The 26,319-nt window shown below is 41.0% G+C and overlaps 1 protein-coding gene across 3 annotated transcripts in view; it reads left to right on the forward strand.

Moving 5' to 3' along the window:
- UNC5C (unc-5 netrin receptor C) overlaps window positions 1-26,319 on the forward strand; it is a 257,297-nt gene that overhangs the window by 174,156 nt on the left and 56,822 nt on the right. For all 3 annotated transcript variants that reach the window (XM_063422938.1, XM_063422936.1, XM_063422939.1), the window contains exons 3-4: window positions 7,407-7,550; window positions 20,833-20,936. In XM_063422938.1, coding sequence (XP_063279008.1) covers window positions 7,407-7,550; window positions 20,833-20,936 — 248 coding nt within the window. The remainder of the gene's footprint in view (window positions 1-7,406; window positions 7,551-20,832; window positions 20,937-26,319) is intronic.

Below are 26,319 nucleotides of genomic sequence, written 5' to 3' on the forward strand. Positions count from 1 at the left end.
TTTGGAGCAATTTGTACATATTTGCAAAAACTGCTGTCAACCAGAAAATAGCCTTCATTAAGAAACAAAGGGGGAGGTGTTTTTCTTTTATCTCTGACTGGTTTATAGCCTGAGAACAAGCAATCCGATGCTGTTCTAAGGTATTAAACGGCAGTAGTTCAAGGGTGATGTAAAGCAATCAGCTGCTGAGACTGGCCAGGGGAGGCAATAGCAGAGGGGCTATTTTACCTTCTTCAAGAGGACAAACCCACCAGGGACCAGGGCACACGGTTTGTTTTCCACCAGCATCCAAGAATTCTGCCTTGAAATCTCCCCTGCATCTTATGCAACTTGGTCCTTCTGTTGTTAATGGGAAAAGAATAAAACTGCCTTGTTTTCACTGAAAGAAAACAAAACCCAGACATAATGGATGTTCTAATTCCAGTTCAAAGTAAAATCCCTCTGAAGACAGTCCTTTGTAATTTTTGTGTAAGTCAGTCAGTTAAAAAATACTAGAGGAGCTGAGATTTTAGCTTAACTTAATACCATTACATGGTAATTAGATAACGTAGGTAGGTGATGCAAATCAGTGCAGACTTGACATGGGTTTTAAAGCAATCTTGACTTTATTAAGCTGTTGCCTTTACCTGTGTTAATTTGAGTTCAGAATGTATCTGTTTCCTAAAGAGGAAGTTATAAAGAGACCAAAAATAGCTGGAAGCCTTTAATTTAAATATTTAAGCTAATATTTGTGGAAGATAGTTTGTGATCTTCACACAGTTATTTCATATTGCCAGCCAGCCTCAATTTACATAAAAGCAGTATATTGAGACAAAACCTGGTGTAGGCAGTCACAGTGTGAAAGATTACTGGGTGTAAAAGCTGTTTACTCTTTTAAACTATCTCTGGATATCTATCTGTCTATCTGTCTTTTGTTCAGATTACAGGTACTCTATATAGAGAATAAGCTATAGGCAAGGTGTGCCATTCAGCAATCATCTCAGTCCCATTATGGTGCACAGAATACATTTTTCTCAGCAAGAACTTTAATATTTGAAGCCGTTCTTCTTGTGCATAGCCTATTTATTCATTTTAAACATCAAATTCTATAGCTTAAGTACTCTGATATATTCGAGTGGAATAACTCTCTGACTGTGAGGAATCCATCTCTGCAAGAGGGTAAATAAATTTAAATTCCTGCATAGCACTGATGGGTTTTTTTTACCTTTGTAAAAAATTTACTTCACCAATGAAGCAAACAGACACAGGTTGTTTATAGCACCTGTGATGAGCAATTAAATAAATTGGATGGGTCATTACAGGCTATCCATAAGTAAAAGGATCATAATTCTTGGCTTTGGTAGCTTATATTTTGCCATTGAAGGTAAAAGGACAAAGGACTGCATAAAAAGAAACAAATCTGTTTCCCTTTTATAAAATGTGTTTACAATCATGCCACTTTGACTTATGGTCTTGGCCACTTTCATGAGGCAAAAACTATGCTACTGTTTTAAGTGGTTTTTTGGTGAGGCTTTTTTTGAAATCTTAATCCTCTTAAATGAGGAATATGAGGAATATAACTTCATCCTATAGCAGCATATGCTCCATGGGTGTGCAGAGAAAACCCTCTACCCCAGAGCTGTTTTGCTGCTGGCTCCCCAAAGCCTCTTCTACATCAATCAGAAACACTGTCCCTGCCCTCTGTGTCCCCACCAAGCAGTGGGAAGGGAGATTTGAGGTCTCATTCACTCGAGGGAACCTGTGTAAGCAGGGAGAGAACCAACAGCAGAAAATATCAGGTTTGTGAGAATGGTCTGAGAACTGACTTTCTGAAATTGAATGTGTGTAAAGGGTTGCAAGTCACCTTTGTGAAAATGGGCTGTATTTCCATACTTATTGGCAGTGATATACCTGCCATCTATATGCAGGTATTACTGCAATGTCTTTTTCCAGACCAGTAGGTCATAAAGTTCCATCTCCTTGAGAAATGTGTTCTTTGGCGTATGTGATTACTAATTAATGAAATACCTCGGGCAAATGAAAGCACAAAAGCACAGAAACTGTTTGAACTACTTACAGAGAAAATAAACAAAGTATCCATGCAGTTTCTTAGAGGTTGTAAGTGCAGTTTAGTCTTGTGACTAAACAGTTTCTGTTTACTGTTCTGCCAGAGGGTTCAAACACATACCAATGTAGCACTTTCATGAAAATTGCTCTATCAAAGTACTGAGGGGTATTTTCACAGGTCTTGGATATTAATATCAAATGCCAAACAGTTATGATAGCCAAAGTATATCAAAACAATTTCTTGGCAGGGTGATGCCCAGTGAGACGTAGGTATTAACTCTGTGACCTAGACTGACTCCAGGTTGAATAATTGCATTTGATTAATTGATAAAATTTTCTGTTTTGTGATGTTTGTGCTGATCATTTACTGTCTTGTGCTATCTTACATGGTCATAGAACATTGGGACATTTTTTTTTCCCTAGAAAGAAATGAGTCTGATCAGCAAATCTGTTTCTTTTAAAATCATTGAGAAATTTGCCAATTACTTCAGTGGATGCAATATGGAACCCAAGAGTTATAATTGCAGTTATCAGTAATCTGCCATAATATCTACAATTGCATCACATTTGCATGAATTTAAAACCCTAACATTTGTGCCTCTGAAGACCAGATAATCTACCTCAGAGTTTGTATAGCCAGCTCAGTTAAGCACTTGGGAACCATGTGTATGAAGTGTGTTTGATTGTGTTTCTAGAATACAGTTACAGTAAAAGACTATGCATATAAGGCATAAATCCCTCTTCATATTTTCTTTTCGCTATGGGGGGTAGTAACTTGCATTTTGATATACACCATGAGCTAGTGCTTCTACCTATGCTTTTTAGCAGTAGGCAGACTGAGAAAGGTTCCTTCCACCCTCTGCCTTTCTCTGCCCATTAATCCCTCATAATGTGCGAATAAAGAAATAAGTAAAGTTCTGGTTCCCCCCTACCCCTTTTCAGAGCCCAAGTTGTTGTATAAGTCCCAGAAATATATTTATTTTATTGAAATTAGTGATTGAAGCTGTGATAGTAAGTAGACAAAAATTGTGACTTACGGACAGCTTCTTAATTTACTGGACTGGGACATAACTGCAGACTAGCTATGAGAAGTGTCATGAGTGTTCTTTGTTGCTATCCTCCATCCTGAACTGGACAGAAAACTACTAGGGCAAAAGAATGTCTTAGACTGGTTGTCATGCTTTAGGTCCAGCTGCTGACTCAGCCGTACACAGCCACTCACTCATGCCCCTGGTGGGATGGGGCTGAGAATCCAGCAGGTAAAAGTGAGGGAACTCATGGGTTGAGATAAAGGCAGTTTAATAGGAAAACCAGAAACTGCACAAGCAAAGCAAAAAAAGAATTTATTCAATGCTTGGTAGGCAGACGGGTGTTCCCAGGAAAGCATGGCTCCATCACAGGTGATTGGCAGGAGAAATACCACCACTCTGAACATCTTCCTTATTCTTCTCTCAGCTTTATATGCTGAGCATGTCATTGTATGGTCAGGAGTATCCGTGTGGTCAGCTCTTTGTGGATTTATAGAAGGAACCTGTCAAGCATTCTAGTTGCCAATATTGTAGTTATTTCCCTTCGGCTCTGTTTGTTATTGCATTGCTTGAAATAGGAGGATCTTGACTTCTTGTGGGTTGTTCTACGATCTAAGTGATTATTATGTAATTCTGGAAATGTGCAGCTTACTCAAGTGTTCAAAAAAACCCACATTAATGCTGTGTATCTTCACCTATATGGCTTAGCTGTGTAAAGAACTAGACTGGAAAATTCAATATATTTCTAAAGCAGAAGGTAAGGTAGAGGATTTACTCTCAGTGAGATGACATTTTGTTACTTAGCACAGTGACAAAGTAGAATTGGCCAGTACCAGGTAGGTTATATGATGCATAAAGTATTACTAATCTTTAGTTTGTCTTGTCCTAAGTATATCTGGGCAAAATACAGGGACTCATTTTATAAACTTCTAGTTTTGCTCTCAGAGATTGTGCACTCACCCATAATCTAGCAATTTGATAAACAGTTGCCTGAATAAGAGGTACAGCACATCACATGGTCTGGAAATTTTGATGTGCTGAGACATGGGTTTTTCAGCTTTTTTTTCTCCTGTTTTTTTTGTTTGTTTGTGGGGTTTTTTTGTGGTTTTTGTTGTTGTTGTTGTTGTTGTTGTTGTTTTTGTTTGTTTGTTTTTGTTTTTTGTTTTTGTTTTTTTGTTTGTTTGTGGGTTTTTTGTGGGTTTTTTTGTGTGTGTGTTTTGTTTTGTTTTTTGGGGTTTTTTTGTTTGTTTGTTTGTTTTTTGTTTTGTTTTGTTTTTTCTTTCCAATTCTAGCTAATGTTCTTTGGTGTAGAGGCAGAAGCAGGTCCAACAGAGATAAGATGATATTCTCCGTTTGAAGTCATCATGCAAGGGTTTTGGTGCCCACATGAGACAGATAAGCAATACACTCTTGAGTGAAAGCAGACAGAGCGTGCCAGCTCCTCTATGAAATCTGATTTACAGCAGTGTGTCAGCTGGTAACAAGGCAGTTGCTATCTGAGATATCTCAGCAAAATGCAGTTTTTGCAATATAGCCTCTGTTTGGGGTGATGTTGGAGTGTGCTAGCAGAAGGAATAAGATTGCAAGTTGGTACAATAAGGGAAATGTGTCTCCTTGTGCTTGTCCCAGGGCCAGAGGGTGAGTGCATTTCAGCTGGTGAGGGTTTTCTCCTGAATCAGTGTGGCTGTTTGTGCAATATGGTACCACAGTGGGTTGTGCTGGGAAGCAGTGGTGGAATCAAATCTCCAAGTTCTGGCCATGGATCCTTATATCGCATATGATCTTGTGGCACTACCAACTAGTTTGATATGTTTTGAACTCTAGGAAAAGTAGTTTACCTTAGAGATCAAGACACAGTGGTGTTTTTTGCTTGTAAACAGAATGAGCTAGTATTTATTTGCTATGGAAGGAAGAAGTACGTCTCGTTGGTCATGGCACAGCTGTTGTTATTACTTAAAGACCAAATTACTTTGAATAACCTGAAACCTGTCAGTACTTCACAGCTGTCCCAGAAGGGACTTAACCAGGAGTAGCTTGTTATTTTGAATTAGAAAACATCTCAGGAGGTCAGAGATGAAAAGCTCTGCTGGTGCATTTAAAGGGAGCAGCTACTTGTCATATAGTTTTGTATCATCCACAGACAATCAGAAAACAGCATTTGTGTCCTGAATGTTAAGGCTATTTCATAATCATTATTAACCAGTATGATCATTATGAGTATGCTTGTTTTGGCCCTTGGGTAACAAAGTTCACTGCTCCATCAAACTCTGTCACGATCAGCCTTATTAAAAAAACATAATATTGTAACCTTCAAAAGCTCCCTGGGCTAGTGCAATAAAAACTGTGGGAATGAACTGAAGTAATCTTTAGGCTAACAGCAGTTGCACTGGGAAAATATAACAATTTTTATGGATGTAATGTACATGCTCCCTCCCCACCTTCTTCATGCTCTTCTCACCAGGACGAAAGCTATCCCTCAGACCCCTTTTGGAGCCAAATTAGCTCATCAAAGCAGAATAAGTTTATAACACAGTCTTCACTGCATATCAAATGCCCATGCACTGCTTTGATTTCCATTCTTTAGAGTGCTGTTGCTATATTTTATTTCAAGGAGAAAGCTATTAAGTATTTCCCCACAAAGAAGCTGATTATTCAATGGCTAAAGATGTCAAGGATAATGAAATGGAAAGGGAGCTGGGCTGTGATAGTCTCTAGCAGGAACATGCATCTCATTAGAAGGCATTCCCACCAGAGAAGTCTGTGGTGTTACATGCCTTGATTCCTTTCTGCTGCTAGGTTGTTGCCCAAGTTTGGAATACGGACAGCAGGCAGCCGCAGTGACAGTGCACAACTGTGTGCAAACAGTAATTAATCGTTGGCTTCCTGAATGGAGCCTCTGTGAGGCTGGAGGCAAATCAAAGGGCTGGCCTGGTTTCCAGCGCTTGAGGAACATGCCATGCTGTACAATTGGGAACATTCACGTTATGAATATCCCCTTGTAAGCCGTGTGGCAGGAGGCTGAGGGTTAGCTGGCCTTCACAGGCTCAAGTCTGTGCTCAGCAGAGGGACCTGCCCTTTGGTGTTTGGTGATGGGGACAAACTGTGCAAGGTCTGATCCAAGGATAATTCAGTTGGGTTTCTTAGCAATTTTGGAAAGAAAAAGAAAACCAATCTTACTACACAAAAGATTTGTACGTGAATTTATATATTCAAGGCTGTTTGCAAGCGTGAATTTTTGAAATGGCAGTGGTGTTCTCTACAGGCAGACATGCATTAGAAATTTGTTGATATTTGGGCATCATCAGCAAAGATTAAATATACTGAGAAAAGATGTAAACACTTTCACCCACCCTCCACCCAGTAATTACGAACCTTTTGACTAGGGAGTGCATTTGAAGCAGCGAAGGGGGTTGTGTCAGTGTGAAGCACAGTGGTTGTCATTGGAGGCTCAACACATTTTGCCAGCAATCCTCACGGTAGTGTCTGAGACACCGCAAAATTTCCCTGCACTTAAAAGAAGCAAAACAGCTTCCCCAGAGAGAGCAGTGTGTGGGAAGTGTGGGCCAATCTCAGTCTGCTTGGACGGATGGCAAGTGGGTCACTGTCCTCGTGGGTGCAACTGTGGGTTTGGGGGAGGGTTGTGCTGAGATAGGTTATAGGGGGCAGGGCCAGAGAGACTGTCAGGCACTGAATTGTGCTTCATTGTGTTATGAAATCCCTTAAAAAATATCCCAATATCTGCAGCATATATGACAGTAGAGGTGCCCATCTTGCCTCTTGTAATAACCATACTGCAGCACATGTGCTCTTCATTACAAAGTATCAGGACATTTTCTGCCATCCTAAAATCCATTTTCCTGGGCAGCTCAGTGTCACAGTGAACAGGACTTCTCCCTGTGCTGTGTCTATCTAGCAAAAAGAGATTAAGTACAAAAGGGCTCAGGAAGTCGTATAAATTGAATGATTATGTGGTTTTATGATATGTCAAAATAAAACTGGTCTGCAGTGTTCCTTGATGGAAATTTTCCTGGAGATGTGGCACAATCTATACTAGCTGAGGTACTGTTCCTCCAATTTGCCTAAGATACATGATGTATGTAATAAAAGTCAAAATCTCAGCAATTAGTTTTTCAGTCACCCACATCTCTCATTATGCAGATAAAGTGGGAGTTTCTTTCCCTTCCCACCCTTATGACAGTCTGTGATGTGGAGCAGATATTTGTAGAGAGCTGTAAGGTCTCCCAGCAAACTGGCAAGCAGATTTCTGCAACTGTGCTCACCTTGTGTCCATCAGCACGCCCAGCGCTGACCAGTGTTCCTTGCACCCCGCAGGTCTGATTGTCCGGGAGGTCAGCATCGAGATCTCCCGCCAGCAGGTGGAGGAGCTCTTCGGGCCGGAGGATTACTGGTGCCAGTGCGTGGCCTGGAGCTCCGCGGGCACCACCAAGAGCCGGAAAGCCTACGTCCGCATCGCATGTGAGTGCTTGGGTCTGCAGCTCGGGGGGATGGTGTTTAGGTGGGGGAACTGCCATCTCTGCCCCTTCAGGGAGAGGTGCAGTTTCCAACCACTTACGCTCTATATTTTGTTGCAGTTACCGATGCATATAGAAACTGAGGCCTTCAGTTTCTGTTTATTCTCTTCTTAAGAGTTCACTCACCTGTGTGTCACATCAAAACCAGCAGTTATTGAGTACACCAGTTTTATGTCCCAATGAAAGTGCCTGAAGCTAACAAGTAGGAACCTTAACAAAGCAAGCTATGGAAAGAAGCGATAGCTGTTCTTTTCACAGAGTGGCTGAGTGTGGGAAGCAACTTGAGAGGTCATCTGATCCAACTCTTGGCTCAAGCTGGGCCACATAGAGACAATTACCCATGACCATCTCCAAATTCCTTTTGAGTATCTCCAAGAAAGGAGACCCCACCACCTCTCTAGGCAACCTATGCCACTACTCTCACAAAGAGAAAGTGTTGCCTGACGTTCAGGGTGTACTTTGTGTTTCAGCTTCTTTCCGTTGCCACTCAAAAGAGCCTGGCTATGTCTTTGTAGCACTCTCCCATCTGGTGTTTATATACATGGATGGGATCCCTCTGAGCCTTCTCCCTTCCAGGATGAACAGTCCCGGCTCTCTTGGCCTTTCTTGGTAGAAGAGATGTTGCTGCCATCTTTGTGGCTCTTTGCTGGACTGCCTCCAGTATGTTCATGTGTCTCTTGTACTGAGCCCAGAACTGGTCCCAACATTCCAGGTGTGACCTCACAAGGGCTGAATTGAGGGACAGGATCAGCTCCTTCATCTGTTGTCAATAATTTTTTTTTCTCTTACACAGCCCAGGACATCTTAGCCTTATTTGCTAACACTTGCTAAATGTCTGACTTACTGTCAGCTTGATGTCCACCAGAACACCCAGGCTCTTTTCTGTAAAGCTGAAAATATATATCACCACAGTCAGATAATAGAGCTGCTGTTCCTTAGCAAAGAAAAAAGTGTGTTTTTAGCATATCATATGATCAGACTGGTAATATGATATGAGTTTGAAAATGGTCATGTTAACCCTAGTATTTCATCATTGTTATTCATGGCTACTAGCCTCAGTATTTATTTGGAACCATTCCCAGCTTAGACCCCAAGAACACAGGGCAACCAGTTCCCTGAAAACAGATCTTCATTTGACTGTACAAATATTTAATGTTCATTAATTTTCAAAGAGGTGCTTTTCTTTGTAATAGAGTAGTCACACTAGGGACTCCTATTTCTCTTTCACATGATGAAATACTGTTCTGTATAATAGGAACAAAATATATCATCTAGAATTGCCTTTCTTCCACTGCTTTCACCTCAGCAAAAACACATTTTGTGAGAAAAGGTCATTGGAAGCTGGATTTGCAGCATACTTATATTTCCTGCACTGTGCCTAAGAATTTATAATGGGATAAGAGAATTCTTCCAGCAAAATAAACCTTTTCATAGACACATTAGAGGAAGGACTCTCTGTCATTATAACTCTTCATTAAGGGCTTAATTCTCCTTCTGTTCCTGAGGAACTACTACTTGGTTAAATCCTCAAAGTGGAGGATTTCTTCTGTATAAACATCCAGATACAAATCTCAGAGGTGCTATCCAAACACCCATTTTTGAATGCTTTTATTCCAAGTAAAAAAGGAAATAGGGACCTGTACTTCTAAGTATAGGCCTGTCCCCAGAGAGTAATTTCCTCAGGGCTAAGGGGAATTCAAATTATTGTACAAGAGAGTCTTCCTGCAAAAGCAGAAGTGTGCATATTGCTTTCCCGTGGCAGGAAGCTTTTCAAAACTTTGAGGATTTTCCTATTTTGTACTGAAACAAAAGAGAATGATTTCGATTCTTTTCTTCAAAGCAGTCAGCACTTCAGAGAGGCTTAGCAATGTTTGAACAGGTTTCTTAGATTATGACTCTGCAGTTAACTCATTCCATAGGTTCTCATGTCCTGCCAGGTAGTCCTTGACAGATGACCATTAAATTAACACAACTTGGAAGTATTTTATATATACTTAATAATTGTATTTCACTTGATATGTAAGTAACTTTTGTGTCCTGGCATAACTGTGCATCTAATTTCTAAATAACACAATCATTATGTGTCAATACAAGTTATTTTATATCAAGTGACATTTCTTCCAGGTGTCCACATTTCTACTGAAGGTGCTCATAATACAGAGTTTGCTTATTTTTTCTTACTATATTTTGAAAAGAGGGGAACAATCAGTTCAGTGATTTTTCCAGAGTCTCAGTGGCTTTTTTTTTTCCAGAAAAGTCTAATTAAATAAACACCAGGGAGATTTGGATGCCTGTAACTCAAATGTGGCTTTGTATTTTACTGAAGTTTTTTTAACCTCTTGTCCCTGAATTTGGAGTTCCTGGACAACTGTGACACAGGCAAGTCATTCAGACTCCTTGGGATTAAGAGTTGAAGTATGAGTCCAATCTTCAGATTTTAAACCAGCAGCAAAAACACATTCTCTGCGAAATTGTCCATGCACAGATTTCTATAAATTTGTCAGGTAACTCCGACCTACTTTTTTGGAAACTCAGGAAGATGATATGGGGAATATGCCTTACTTTCTAATGTCATTTGGTCTGTGACACCACTGTTTTAAAGTCAGCGTTTTAAACTCAGTTACACCAACGCTCATCTGTATTCACAACTTTGACCTCTTTAAAACTGGTGAATCTGCACTGGCAATATAATAGTTGTGTCATAATAAACTTTCAACACACCTGGTTAAGTATTCTGATGGTTACACAATGTGCCATGAGGCTGGGATACAATGTAGGTTCTATGCAGTATTTATTAATCCAAGAAATCAAGGATGTCCAAATTTATGGGACAGAAGAGTCCATCTTTCCACATCAGTCTGTAGTTATATTTGTCACCACTGCAGGCTTCACTTTTAATTGGCACAAGAGTGAGCACTGACACCTTTAGGAAAGGTGAGGGGCAATGGAGCATGTAAACTGCCTAAGTGGAATTATTTATCTTAATACCCGAACCTGGTGATTTTATCTTGACAGATACAACTGTAGCATAGTTAGCCATATCTAGCACATTAGGAAAAGCTTTTCTTCTCTCTCTCTCTCCCTCCATCTCTCTCTCCTCCTCTCTTTCTCCCTCTTTCTCCCTCTCCCTGTTCATTTCCTTCTCCTTTTCTCCTTATCTGCTTTCTGTCTTTTCTCCCTTATGCCCTTACGTCTTATTCTGGAATTATTGTGTCCTCTCAAGGGCTGGAGCTGCACTCCATTAAAACAAACAAACAGAAAAATAGCACCCAGCATCACTGTTCACTGAGCGTGTAATAGAATTAACTGAAAAGTAATTTGAAAGTGTGAAAAATGTGCATCCTGGAAAAGCAGCTTATGTTTGTTTAATACAGGGTCAGGCATGTGTCAGAAAGTACATAACAACCTGGTCAATGAAAGTTCTCTGTGAAAATCAATTGCAACATTGCTTTGACCAAGAGCTTAACTTATTCAGGAAAGGATTGATCTATAAATATGGACTAAAGATGCTGCTGGTTTTCAAAGGATGCCCATGCTGGCAATATAGACAGGAAAAGAGTCTGAGTTTAAAGACAACATTCCAGCTTCCCGAAGTGTTCAGGGCATTTAACAACAAATCACTGTTGCACTCCTGGATCATGAGTATGCTGGGAAATGACTCCCTTCTGTGCTAGCTGTTTCTGCAAAGACATGTTTTTCCTGTTTCATGGAATTCATCGTCTTGAGGCATTGGTCTCCCCATGAGAGTGGAGCTGAGCATTTCATCCTCTTAAACCAGATTTGTTGAGATTAATTTTCATGTTGCCATTTTAGATATATCAGAAACCAACAAAGTAGTAACACCTAATGTATGTATCTTGGTGGAGCTAGAAAGATAGAATAAATTTTCTAAGATATTTGCCTAGGAAAGTGCTAAAGCACATTTCCTATTTATTTGCACATTTCTCATGTATTCTAGGCAAATCCTATGAGGAGCCTTAGAAGTCACTAGTATGTTTTGATACAGCTTTCCTGCCCAATTAAAAAATTTTGCTGTTGTGGAGGAAGGGAGAAAAAAGGAGGATTGGGCAGAATTACCTCTGGCTGTGAAAAAGGCAACCGAATATAAAGTTTTAAATTTAATTTTCTGTAACAGAGCTGATATCATTGAGCAGATAAAACCTAACAGGGCAAAATTCCTGTTAAAACAATGAATGAGATCAGAGCCTTTGTAACCAAAAGTAGAGTTAAACCCACTGGAACATACATCTGATAAAGACTAAACAATAGCTGCAGGATTTGACCTAATTTTCAGATCAGATAATAAAGGGGTGGCTAAGACAAATTGCTTTGAGCCCCTGTGCATAGAGCAACCTCACTTTTCATTTGCACCACTTCAGTGTTGCTGCAGCTTCACTGACTTCATGATGTTAACCCATGCTCTCCTTGAGAAAATATAATAAAAAATCAAGCCCTAAATCTGCTCCCAGGCTTTGGATTTGTTGAACATCTATGAGAAAATAGAAGCTATTTCTCTAATTTCTATTACCTGATTTTTTGGTGTAATGGATGTGAATAGTTGTTTCTTTTCCTTTATTCATTATCTTAAAATCAGAGTTTAATAAAACAAGAAACAGGATTTTTAAAAACCCTGATGTAGTAAGAAACTGTGCTTGTTAATCTTTTTTATAATTTTGTACTAGTTTCCCACTTACTTATCTGAAAGCCTTTATTCTCCCAGACATTTTCTTCAAAGGCATACAGTTAATATATGCATGTCAGATTCTGTACACTGATAAGGTAAATGCAGCACAGAAAAATAGATTGGTTCATCTGGTGGTTTATCTCCGCTTACAAGCGGTTTGCAGTTCTGCAAAGAAGCAGATATGAAGAACAATCACATACTCTTTACTGATACTTGTTTATCTCATATTTTAGTGCTGGGGCCCATGCTGCATGGCACATGGCTGCAGTACCTTTCTGCCCTCTCCTCACATACCTGATCCAAGCAGAGCTCTGAGGACATGCTCTGCAGCCACTAAAGCATTAGAGCCCTTTGCAATAGGAACAAAGTTGGGTGGATGTTAAGATAAGCACAGGGAGCTAGGAAGGACAACAACTGAAAATTTTAATGGGAAGGTGCATCCAAGATATCCAGTATTAAAAATTACAATAAAAATGTGGTTTGTGTACTTTGGCAAGTGCATATCAGAGTTAGCAGAGATAGGATCTTAATTCCTTCCTTCCTTGTGTAGCATTTAAATTGCTACTAATCAATATCTGCTGCTTGGAGTTAAAGGGATGATGGGGGCACGTGGTCTTGAGCTGAGATTACTGAAGAACAGCAGATTACAGAAAGGGCAGCAGAGAGGTTAACTGTGCATTTAGCATATTCGGCCCTACCTGCCTCTCTGTGCTCCTGAAAAGCACGCTTCTGTAGCACTTCCCAAGTTAACAGGTGAGACCTCTCCCAAATTTAAGAATGCAGTTGCAACAGTAATAAATAGAAATTACATTGCATTGTATTGAGGAGCCAAGACTCTATAAATTGGAGTGGACTTAATGTTAGCACTGCTTAAGAAACAAAAGGAAATGCCTTTACTGAATTTACATTAATTTAATCCCTCTGTAGGAGCTTTGAAAACATCCTATCTACACTGCCATGCCTAATAAATTATCATCTTTCATTGTAGTCTGATTAGGGCCTTAGTGCTGATAGATCCAGCCAGGAAGTTAACAAACTTTTGCTTTTATTTTAGTAATGACCAGACTGCTATGTAAGTTAGGTTAGTGTATCAGAAGAACAGCAACAAAACACCACTTTATATAAAGAGTTTTCAGTTTTAGTGTTTCAGTATCTTGTAAATTGAATTCTACATATGAATTGTAATATACACCTGATATTTCTAATGTCTTTCTTTAGTACCTTTAGCATATCTGTAATGTAAAAAGTCACCTGCTGAGGTTAGGTCATTTGAACATTACATTTAGATTTATTTGAAAAACAAGAACTTAGGAGTCCATCTTTAATCACCAAATAAAATAATGAATAGAATTAAGTTTATAAATTGATTTTCAGGTTAAACTTGAACAAAATATTGAGCTATCAAGCAAAAATAAAACAGGAGAACAGTGTGATCAATGTACACCTGGGAACCCATCTGCTCAGTGTATTCTTGACTAAGTTTGTTTACTTGTATTTTTTACAGTTGTTTCAATATCAAATGTGTTGAGTGGGTCATTCTCCATTATAAGCACAGCCCACAAAGAAGCTGTGTTGCAAAAGACTGCTTAATCTTACAAGCATCTGGCTGAATTAGTTTGGAGCTAAAGAGAGGAGGGGAAAAATGTTTTTTCTTGCAGATGTGTAAGCAGTGAGTCTTTAGAGTCATCAGGGTATAATGTTATCCCCAGCTGGTAGAAGATGCCATTGACAGAATGAGGGCTGGCCAGTCTACACCTCCCCTTTGTTCAGGATGAAAATACAAAGGAAATAAAAGAAGAGAGAAGGTCCTGAGCTCATGCAGAGTGTCTTGCAGATCATAACCTCGAAATGAAGGGTGTTCCTCATCTCATTCTGTAGCTCAGGTCAGTGAATAGGGGCCTGCATCCCCTAAACAAGGCGTGCACTCCCAAGAAGCTGCTGCAGTCCCCCTCCACCGTTTAGTCATGGAAACTCATGCTGTTTCCTAAATATGTGGGGTGTCAGCCTTACTGCCTGAGTTACCAGAGGGCTACAGACAAGCTCAGCTCTAGCCATGAGCTGCCAAGCATCATAGGAAAGGTGGAAGTTCCACAACCCATCATGTTCCTCTCCAGACAGAGAAGGTGGCTGTGTCAACCTTGTGGTACTGCAAGATTTGTCTGCAGGACTGGCCAGAAGTGAAACAGCCTCCCCAGTAAAGAACAGAGTAGCACGGATTTGTGTATTGAGCACTGATACCGAGTTTTGAGGTGTTGACTTAGTTCCTCAGTCTTCAGCTCCAGCTGCAGAAGCGTGGGCCAGCTGAGAGCACGGCCCTGTCCAGCTGCAATCCCATTCCATGAGCAGCAGTGATCAGGAGGCTTTGATCAACGCCCAGTGTGCAGCTGATACAGCAGGGGACTCTGCAGGGCAAGACACCACACTTAAAAAAACCATTGACAGAGGTTGCAGAGGGATCCCCTGGGTGACAGATGATGACACTCCTGTGGCCATCTCACTGGAAATCGTGTTTGATCTAATTAATAACACAGAACAGGAACTACACAAGAACAAAATGGGGAAAAAAGAGGTTTTTGTACCTAACCTTTCCATTGCTTGCCCACCAGCACGATTGATCCCTGTGCAAAGGTCATAGACTCAGCTGTGAACAGAAAAGCAAGGCCAAAGTATGCCTGACAGGGCAGGGTTTCTTACATTTAGATTTGCAATTCAGTCTTTGAAGCCTTTTTTTGAAGCAAAAAGGTGTCTCAACTCTATCCACTCTGTGGAAATTGATGAAGGAGGAAGAGATCAGTTTTACAATATTAGTCATGTTTCTCAAACTAAGAATCAGTCATCCAAGTATGGGAGTAAATTCACTGAGATGTGTTTTCACAAGCATATGGCTTCTCTTTTGCTTTGTAGAACATCAGTGGTGTTTTACCAGTCTTTTCCTGCAATTAATTTTCTGTTTGGGTGTTATTATTAGACCAGGTAGAGTTAAAACAGAATTGAACCTTGCCTCTTGAGAACACTGTCAAGGGAAGGAGGCAAACTTGAAATCTTCTAATCCTCTAATAATAGCTAAAATTATACCAAGCCATATTCACTTTTTCTCTAGTGTTTTAATTGTGGGGTTTTTGTTCTTATGACATGCTTGGTTTTAGAGAGATGGCTATATGTACTTACCTGTGTAAAGCATCCTGTACTTACCTGTGTAAAGCAAAATACATGCTTTTTTGTGGAGATCTTATCACATTCTTAAACACTTATTTCTCTGAAAGCACACACTGAACATATTTCTCTCAATGGCCATAGTTAATGTGACAGTTGTATAGAAAAAAAAGTGTTGGGGTTTTTTTGTGCTCTTAAAGCTTTCTCATATTTTAGGTTGTTTGTTATAGGAGGAAAGTTGATGCTGGAGTTACTAGAAGGAGAAGAGAGTCTTAAAGGTCTACCAAGGGCAGAAATCCATCTTTCCCTGACAGTAATGCTGCCTTGTTCTGTTCATCTGGTTTGCATCTAATTCCTGGCTGACAAGTGTCCGTTTTTCATGCTCATTCATTAGTCACCCTTGCATTAGCACCACATTGAAGCGCCTGGTCTGCCTCTTATCACATTTCTCAGAAATGATAAAAGATATCCTTATAGTTTTACCCACCCACACATCACAGTGAAACCCTGAACAACAAAGAGATAAAATATATTTGATTAAAAAGAAATAATAGGGTAGTTCTTCGCTCTTTCTTAGAAGCTGACAGGTATAAAAGGAAGTGGGGAATTGACTTCCTGTATAATCTATTACCTTTGGCAGGCAAAAATTCAACTTCTGAGTGTTTTGTAAGATAAAAATGCATTGAACATATAAGGAAGTAATTTAGCAGTGCATTAAAAATTAGACCTAATGCACCTTTGTCCAAAAAGCATAGCAATTCAAAAGTAAAATTAACAACATTGTGCACACTGGGAGACTGATTTCCCATTACTTTATTTCAGTTTTATGCTTATGAAAATTCTCCTATTTCCATGCAGCTCTTATGTAGCCATATGTCCTTACCAGAGACGGTTGTGCAGGAGTATTTCAGGAGTCTGGGAGGGAAGCCTCACCATAAGTATGCTGTAAACATGCTGCGATATTTGCCACAAGAGCCCCCTCTTAATTTACTAGGACTATGCTTTAGTGAGGAAAATGGTCTGGCTCAAGGTGGTGGGCCAGAAATGCTGCCTTTGGTTTCTTTCATGAAGACAGCCTTGAAGGGGAGGTAGAAGTGGGATAAAGCTCCTTGTGGGGATACAGGCTGTTACCTGAGCCTGGCAGAGACATCCCTACCTGCAGCTGGATGACCTCTTTCAGAGAGATGGTGAAAGATAAGGTATGCCCTTCAGCACCACTGTTCACCCTAGCTCTCCACTTGGGAGTATTACCTGCATAAGGGGAGGAACAGTACTGCTAACACTGGCAATATAGGATTATTCTACATTACCAAACAAATAATGGAAAGAAAGTACAGCTGCCTTTCTCTCTTGTCCCCGCTATGGAAGGTGAGGGTTGGGAAGATGCTCTCTCAGCATCTCAGTAACAGGGCTGCTGCCCACCCGAGGCTTTAATAATGCATACTGCCTCTTCACAGACACAGAGGTCCTGATCCAGAATGGATCAAATAATTTATTGATTTGCTTTTCCAGGAATATTTCCTGAAGATTGTTAAAGCTTCTTCTCTTTCTCTTTTTTTTTAACTGGGATGTATTTTATTAGTCTCCTATGATTCTCTGGGAAAGTGAATCCCTTCTGTCCTCACTCACAAGCAATTGTAACTCAAATGACACTTTCAGAAATTGAAGAGTGCTATTGAAAATACTTTCCTTGGGAAAGATCCAAAGTGCCTCAGTATATTAGCAAGCTCACCTACTCCCAGCTGACAGTGTGAGGTTTCCATGATGATAATAATTGTTAAATGGTAAAGGAAGCTGAAGATTGAAGAATTAGAAGGATGTCATTGTTATCCACAAAAATCACAGCAAGGGCCATGGAGAACAAGCAGTCATTTCAAAACCTACTGCTGTCCAAGCAGGGTGTTTCATGATAGTTACAGCAAGTGATGAAGGTGTTTGTCTAGTCCCTCTGCTTCTTCATCGCTTAAAAATCTGCCTTGTGGATTTAAACAGCCAACCTTATGCTTGGTTAGGTCAACTAACCATAAGTGCCTTGCACTCTTGTTCTCTGGAGCCATTTGTAGGTGACATGGCTGCTGTGGAAGGTGGTGGGATAAAGCTGTGAACACGTGGGAGGGAGCCAACAGGATATAAGAGCTCCCAGTCTTGTAAATACACAATTATATACCTTCACCCCTGCCAGATTAGTATAATTTACTCAATAGTATCTAATGGCTCCTTTGAGAACATTACTGCCTATTATGTCAAAGGACCTACTTAGTATATTTTTAGTTTGTGGATCATTGAAATGCTTGAACCCATTGGTGCCATTAGAGCATCCTCCCACAGCAAGGCCCTGTGTGTGGGGGCAGCCAGGAGAGCCAGGGTCTCACAGAGTTCATCTCACCTGCAGCAGCACCACTGCAACTGTTCCCAGGGAAAAGGGGCTGTTTGTACCCAGCAATTTCAGCTTTTGGTGACAAAGGGGCTAAAGGGGGACTTTTTTACTATTATTACACATTTCTAGATTAACGTATTTACTTTTGTATGCACTAAAACGTGGAGATTTTTCTAAAGGCAATTGCTCTCTGGGAGAGGTGATTATTGTGCATGTGAGGCAATGTAGAATCGGAGCTCTGTTTAAATATTTCAGGAAGGTAGGCAGGACAGTAAATCAACATGTCAAAAAAAAATTCAGATTATTATCTAATCTTCCTTTACTGTCTTCAGCCTGAACACCTGAAAGCTATTATTAATATGCTATTTAATACTGTGCTTATATGCTTCTATTACTGTTACAGTATCTTTCTCATGTTCCCTCAACTGTGATATTAGAGCACAATAATTGTCTGCATTGTGCACGTGTGTGTACCTAAATGCATGAAGGTGTATCTGAGGTAGAGGTAATCCTTTTCTTCTGAAGATACTTGTGAAACTAGTAATAGTATGATCTTATGGGTACTGCTAGCAATGTAACCCCAGCTGTTTGCTAATTTAAAGCAAACTGCATTATCCTCACATTATGTGTGCCCAGGATACCTATCAAGCCCACAGGATGGGTGAGGAGCCTGGGCCCAAAGAGGAATGTAACTTCCCAAGAAACGTACCAGGTCTTGAAAGAGCTGCTCATTTCCGTGTTTAATGTGCAGAACTGCAGCAAGCCAAAACTCAGCGTTCTGCCCTTGGAATGACTCCCACCCATGGGCACCTGGAGGGTTTAAGGTTTACTCAAAGGGAGCCGCAGAACCCAAATGTCTGCTGGGTGGCCTGTCAGAGAGGGTGGGAGGAAGCTGCTGGTGCTGGCAATGTGTTGGGTGCTCTATACAGACATCAGAGACTTGCTGTGGTTGCTGTCTTGTGAACGAGCCTCACTGTCTTAGAATAACTCCAGTGTGACAGGGATGCTGACAGGCACAGCCTGGCAAAACTTGGCATGTCATCCTAAGAAACATTCATGTCCAGATTTTTGCTCCTCCTCTTTGCCCTAAGTTATTTGGTGTTGTAGGGTAAAGCCCCCTTCAGCAACAGCTGAGATTGGAACAGTGAGGTTTGTACTGAGGTAGTTGTGACACTGGCATGCACTTCCTTTTGACAGGAGGTAATTCCAACCAAGCAGAGAGCTGGGGATAGCAATTTCTTACATTGCTGCTGTGGGAGGTACCAAAGCTTAACTTCAGTACCTTAAACGGTGGCCATAAATCTCATCCCATCAGAGAGGCTTTCAGTATCCTTGCCCTGTATGCTAGAGGGAGCAAGAATGCTGCTGGTGGGAAAGCAGTGAGGTGGAGCTGCTTCTCTCATGCATATGGTGCAGAGGAAGTATTGAGATGCCTCAGTTTCACTGGGGAGATGCTTGGATGTCAGAAGTTTGCCACTATTTTAAGTTAAAATGAGCATTCCAGCTATGGCAGAGCTTTTCCATTGTGTCATTGAACTGATACTTAATTCCAGGTGGTTGAACAATCATATTTTCCCAATATAGGGTAAGAAATAGAGGTCTTATGCTATTCAAAGTTTCAGGGTATCAGAGGAGCTGATTTTGATGGCGGCCACCCCATCTCCTTTTCCATCTCTGCATTTGCCTGCCCTGGATTTTGCCTTTTGCTACCAGCACTGATGCAGTTCCTTGTGGGTCAGCTCTTCATCAGGTCTTTGAGGTAATCTGAAAGAGAAATACCTCATTGTGTGGTTTATTTGTAAACCAGTTCAATTCAGTGATGTGTTTTCCAGCCAAGTCATAGGTTATGGGTTCAAAATACGAAATATCTGGCCTTTAAATTGTTCCCATATGACTGTGTCTTGTTGCCAATATGACACAAGTATTTGTGCAACCTCATCGTAAGCTGATGTACGGAAACGTTTGACTTCAGAACAGGAAGTAAAACAAAAATTACTGGGTTGTAAAGTTTTTGAAGTCAGGCCAGCTCTTTGATGTAACTTTGAGAATGGTTTCACATCCATTTGCAGGAAGGAACCAGCAGTAGGGAGAAATATCCCCAGTAACTACAGGGGCTGAATGCTTAGTTCTCCAATCCACATCCTCCCTGGCACAGTGGAAAGGGTGCCAGTCCACGGCAGAAACACGGACATAGTGATTACAAAGGAACTTCTCAAGTCCATTTTCCATCAGTGCAAACACGTTACAGAAGAGTACAAAAAAGCCAGACTTTTCAGCTGTCCAGTACAATGAACAGGTCTGATCTTTGCAGGTGCATTTGATGCCCTGTCAGTCTGCCACATTTCTGTGGTGCTGTGAAGGGATCCAAAGATAATTCAACTCCTTAAAGTGACTTTTTAATATTATCATTATTATTACTACAATAATAATAATAATAATAATAATAATAATAATAATGATAATGATAATAATAACAATAACTTAGTCCTATAGGGATAATGATACAGTATAGACAAATTAGCTAAAGCTGTAAAGTTAATGCTTATCAGCTAAAAGTACATTAAATCACAGCATGAGCACTTTCACTTATGAGTTTAAGGCAACTCAGTTTATGTGCTGTAGTTTTACAGATTTATTTAATTTTCCTTGATTTTCCTTAGTACTTCACTGGTACAGTTTACCAAACATAAATTATCTGAAGAAGGGACTTATTTCACTTTTTGTCCAGTTCTGAAGGTCTGGACATGACCTTCTACAGGAAGCCTTGGTTGCTTACTGGATTCACAGGCTGTACCACAATGTGAGTAATAAATCCACTATGAAATCTTTGTTTAATTTTGAATGTTTGAATGAAGGGAAAGTACGACGCAGACTTTTTTAATGCTTTATTTTACAGGGAGCAGAACTGCTGTTTTCTTTGTTTCTTGCATTTATCCAGTGTGGCAATCAAATGTAATTTAAACGACCAGCTGATGATAATGTTAATGATTTTATTTTCTTCTTCCTTCTCAGATCTCCGGAAAACTTTCGAGCAGGAGCCCTTAGGGAAAGAAGTGTCCCTGGAGCAAGAGGTCCTGCTACAATGCCGTCCCCCTGAAGGCATCCCAGTAGCTGAGGTGAGCAACAGCAGCAGTGTCTGGCGCTGGGACATCCTGAATAAGGCCTGATGGGTGGCTAATGGTGCAGTGACTTACAGCAGGGCATGATGAACGGGTGCTCATGGAGAGCAGAATGACTGCTGCTCATAGACAAGATTGTTTGGGACCTGATTAATGGCTTTGGGTTGTGGTGCCTTGCTGGGCAGAACTGCAGGCAGTATGGTTTCAGTTTTTTTCTTCCCTTTGAAAAATCACAACTATATCTGGCATCCAGAGGATATGTAGCTGGGGAAACATATTAATACCAGCCTGCCATCTTTCCTTTTGTTTTTAAAGAAAAAAAAAATCACTTATTCTGAGGGGCACCTTTGAAACATGTTTTAATTTTAAGTTTGCCAGACTAAATTTCACTCACATGTGTATGTACTATCCTGCCAACTTGGCATGAGAGGATGTACCCTGGTAGAATACAGGCTCCCAGGTAAAGCAGCATGAGGTTTGGGGAAGAAGAGGATGTATCTGCCTAATAAGCCATCTTCAGGGCCTTAGCTGTTTTTCCTACCTGCTTTTAAGCAAACCCAGAGTGGGTAGCCTGTCGTCCCCCTGCAGGAGCCAGCCTGCCCTTCAACAGAATCTGTGCCTGACAACAGCAGTGAGCAGCAGCTTCCCTAAGTGCAGCAGTGCCTCCAGCTTCAGACTCCAGCTCAGGGAAGGGGGTTCCCTGAGTCACAGGGGGCCTCTGAAATCCTAAATCCATTGCGGCTGTTAAGAGAAAAATTGATTGCTAATGACGGTAATTCCCCTATCTGAATTCTCCTCGGTTTTCCTCTGCCACGCACAGAAGAAACTGTTGCCAATTTGCATTAGGATAAGTCAGACTGTCATGGCTAAGTAGCAAAGTGGTTGTCACTCAGCGCTGATGGCTGATTTCTCAGGAGATGAAGCTTAAAGTGCTATCTCCCCATCTAACCAAAGTTTAGCTTTAATCAGAATTGCAGAAACGTGTCCACAAACATCAGAAAGAATAATTAGCACAGAAGATTTTTCCCATTTTCTTTTTCTGCAGGCTGTTTTCTTTCCCCATTAAGATCTCCGAAACTGCAAAGAGTGTTTATGTCTGCCAAGCCAGCTTGCTGACAACTGTAATAGTAATCAGTTGGGTTTCTTCAGGAACTTAGCAGCGGTTTTTATTTTCCTTTCTGATGTTTCTTTGCATCAAATCAACTTCTTATTGTACCATGACAGGAGTTTTTGCGCAGGGATATGTTGTTCAGGCAGTGCAGGGTAGTACTGGGGAGCTTCAATACCTTTGCTAGAAACAAAGATTAACGCTGACGGGTAGTTCGTTTTTATGCAGTGTTACAAGCACCACTGGAATTTCAGCAGCCAGGCCGATTGTTCCCTCAGAAAGGTCTGTTGTACCCCATCGCGTGGCTGAGACATAAACTGCCTAATTTAATGTGATTTGTGGAAAGTGATCTCTGAAAAAATCCTCTGTGAGCTGCTGCCATAACAGTTGTGCTTTTTCCTGCCTTCCAGTATCCTGCTCACTCTGTCAATAGCTCTTCATGATGGTGCATTGACTGACTCTGAATCTTATTTGTACCGTGGTCAGGGCAGACACCAATTAACACTTGGCAGGCTCAGAAATCTTATACTCCCTATCTGACATTCAAAAGAACCATTCTCAATGTGGGTTTTTTCCTCTTCTGACTTTTGAAGTCAGAAAGAGATCAAACACCCAGATTGGACAGCCGCCTAATACAGCCTCTTTGTAGATTCTTTCCAACACTATTAAAAGAACAAAGACCTGAACACTAATGAATATGAATACCTTAATATGACACTTTATTACAGCCACTTGCTGAAGCTAGTAAGATAAATATAAGAAAAAAAAAGGAAAGATGAAAGATAACTTGGTGGGTTTAAGGATTACATGATTATTTTAATCCAAAGATGAATGAGTCCTTTGTTTAAGACTTCATTTATTTGTTTGGGGAAGTTTCTGATATGATGGTTATAGGTAACTATAAGAAGGGCTTGGGAGAAGGCAGGCAGCAGACTGAGGCTCTTTTCCATCTTGTTGAAACACTGCTTTGATTCCAAGTAGAGTAGGGTAATGCATACACTGCAGCTGTGCGCAGCATTCCAGATGCTTTGGTAAGAATGTACTTTAGATTCTTCCTACTCTGGAAACTGTGTTTTGTTTAGTTTTTGTTTGGTTGGTTGGTTGGTTGGTTGGTTGGTTTTTGTTTTTTTTTACTTACTGGCTTCTGAAGGAGCCCTTGGATTTAACACAAAAACAGATGAAGTAAAGCTTACACTGTGAGACTGCACAAAATGCACTTTCAGTGTAATGTGGTGCAGTGCTGGAGTCCAGAGTCCCAACGTCTTTCACTTGCTTTTTGTCTTTGATTCCATTCTCTCCTTCATTCTCTGTTTAGTTTGTTTTTCTTTTTTTCCTGGTATTTCAAAGTGGTGGGAACAAGCATGCTCAGGGATAAATTCTGTCTTCTTTTCAGTAGCTGGGGAATTCAGTCTTATCAGTCCCAGCATATTTAATTGCAATTAACTGTGTCAAGCTCTTATGGATCAATGCTAGAGCAGATCTTAGGGCTACTGAAAAGCTGAACCGCCTAGCAACATACGGTTTCTCCAGAGGGCAAAAGGACAAAGACAGAGATGGGCAGGCAAAGCTTTTAAAGCAACACTTACCAGTCTCTCATATCCACTAGTACATGACAAGCATTAAAGCAGGCTCAGGTCATGGGAACTACAAAAAAAGAAATAAAAAAGCCAAAATCCAAATAAAAACAGATGTGTTAAAATACACCAGCCTTAGAGCCTGAGGTCAAATCAAAGGATATCTCCTTGTTCACTTGGGACAACATAAGGAACCAAGGGTTTCCATGTTCTCTGTAAAAACCAGATCAGCTTCTCTGCCATCATACAGCCCTGCTCACCAGCCCTGACCAGCACGGGTGTCAGCCGCACCATGGCATCCCTCCCCACTCCCAGGTTTATAGCCAGTATCAAGCTGAACAAACCTACAGGTCCTGAACCAACCAGGTAAACGTTTGGGCTGATTCCAATACATCGCCCAGGCAAGCAGCAGAAGAACCAGCACAGGTGCTGTTACACTGTGGTTTTCCACATGTAGCTGAGCAGGGAAGGGGAAAACTCACTTATTCCTGCTGTGACAAAAAGAGAAGAAAATGAGTGGACATAGACAAACCTGGGCACCCTCCCCTAGCTCTATGCTTCTCTGCCTTCTGCTTTTCTGCAATGGGGAGAAGTAGGATAAGGTGGTGAGATCGGCAGTCTGACCTGCCAGCCTCACGCTCAGTGGAAATCAGACAGTTGCAGCTCCCCAGCACAAAGAGAAACATCCATTCCAATTCCACTCTGCTCTCTGTGTGTGATTTTCTAAACCTAACCTGAGAAGGCAGGAAGGATCCCATTCTGTGATGCTCCAACAGTAATGGCTGAGCTGTTAGCAATTAACCCCTTAGCTCATTTAACTTGTTCATTGCAAGACACTGGCATTGCATTGCACATGATAAAATATAGTTAGAGACACTGAGTCACATCAAATTAGCTCATTTGGGTAGGTTATAGATCAAAACACAAATGAGATGTAAGATTGGTTAATATGCCATAAGCTGCCAGATGAACTTTTGAGTTGATATGTGTGATTGGTGGTGCCTTTAACAGGGGCGTAATTGCTTCTTTAATTTCAATTGAGGTGTTTCACAGAGTAATTTAATTGCAGAACAGGGTGTAGTGTACCGATTGGTGACCCAGTTGGGTTTAAAACTGGATGTGATATTTATCCACATTCATGGATTTAATTAGGAACTAGAGCAAGGGGAAAAGGATCACTGAGTCAAGAGGCAGAAGAGGATGTTTTGCCGAGTTAAGATGACTGTTCCAAAAATTTTATTCAGCTGTTCTTGCCCAGGCAAAGGCTGGCGGAAGCTAGGGACTTCTCCAAATAGAAAGCTCCATCTAATTGATTATTAATATGACTGATGTTTGTGTTGTTTCCCGAGAGCCTCTTACGTTTTGCAGTCGTTATCCCTTAATTGGGAGTTCATGTGTGTGCATTTCCATGCAGGTATGTGTCACTGAGACAGTGTTTCATATTCACAGCAGGAAAACTAGCTCCAAGAGAGACAAGTCTGTGGCCACAAATGCTAATTGCTGAAAAGTGGCACTGTCCTTTGTAGTGCCTTGTGACCTACAGCAGAACTCCTTCTGGGTGTCAGTGAGAGGAAGAGTGGGGAGGGGGGAAGCAGGTTTGTTTAAAGGAGCACAGCCCAAAATGAATGAGGGCTGCTCATCCTTTGCTTTGGAGAGCCATTGGGTAAGGTCTGGCCATGCAGGCCTGTCCTCCAAAAGTACAGGATAAAGCACCCTGCAGTTGTCAGCACCTGGTCCCCTACATTTCTGTCCCTTTTAACACACATTTTACCCCCCAGCCTACTGGTGGGTGGTCAAGTCCCTCTTGTAAAGCAGGAGACAAAGGCTACAACCTCCAGATCTTCTTGTAGAACTGGGGTTTTTTGTGACCTGACTTTTCTATGGGACCTATCCCTGTACTTTTCCTTTCTAGTCCAGTTCCACTGATGTGGTATGTAGGTGAGGGCAGAGCATGCTCCAAAGTGAATCCAGCTGCTGTATGATTCAGTTCACGCAAGGATGATCTTTGGGACTGGGGAACAGTCAGACTTCTAGTTCCTTTATGAAATATTACAATGGGAGATTTTCTACAAAAGCACTGACATGAACCCTGACAGCTTATTCTCTTCTCTACAGCTGGCTTTCTGTGGCAGACATCTCTGGGATCCTGGTGTAGCTAACACAGCCTGGCTGTCCACATGCCCACATGGTGCCCAAAAGTGTCAGTCAATATGTGAGCTGTGGGCCTCCAGTTCAGGTTCCTCTTTTTGGTGGGAAAAGAAGCCCAGTAGCTTCTGATGGCCACATAGCAGATGCTGTGCCTTTCATTTAACAATGCCACGGTCTGTGTTTGAATTTGAGACTCTGTGAAATAAAGTTCTCCATCTGCTGCTACCAGTACACCTCAGAAGTTTATTCTGAGGCTTAACTTCCCCATTCTGAATAAAGAAAAGCTATAATGGGGCTGGAGGCATCCAGCATCTGTACATACACCCTGCAAGCACAAAGCTGCAAATATGTGTAATTAAGGAAGTGCTTCCACAGCAGGAACAACAATTCTCCTTCCTGGCAGCAGAAGCACAATAAGAACAACTGAACATGGTGGTTTGTGTTTGCTGTCTCATTCTCATTATGTTTTGTAGTCTCTCATAGCTGTACTTTCAGCCGCTTTGGAGATCACTTATTTTTCCTTTTATTTTCCATCTTAAATGTGTATGAA

The sequence above is a fragment of the Prinia subflava genome, chromosome Z (assembly GCF_021018805.1).
Source record: "Prinia subflava isolate CZ2003 ecotype Zambia chromosome Z, Cam_Psub_1.2, whole genome shotgun sequence".
NCBI lineage: Eukaryota > Metazoa > Chordata > Aves > Passeriformes > Cisticolidae > Prinia > Prinia subflava.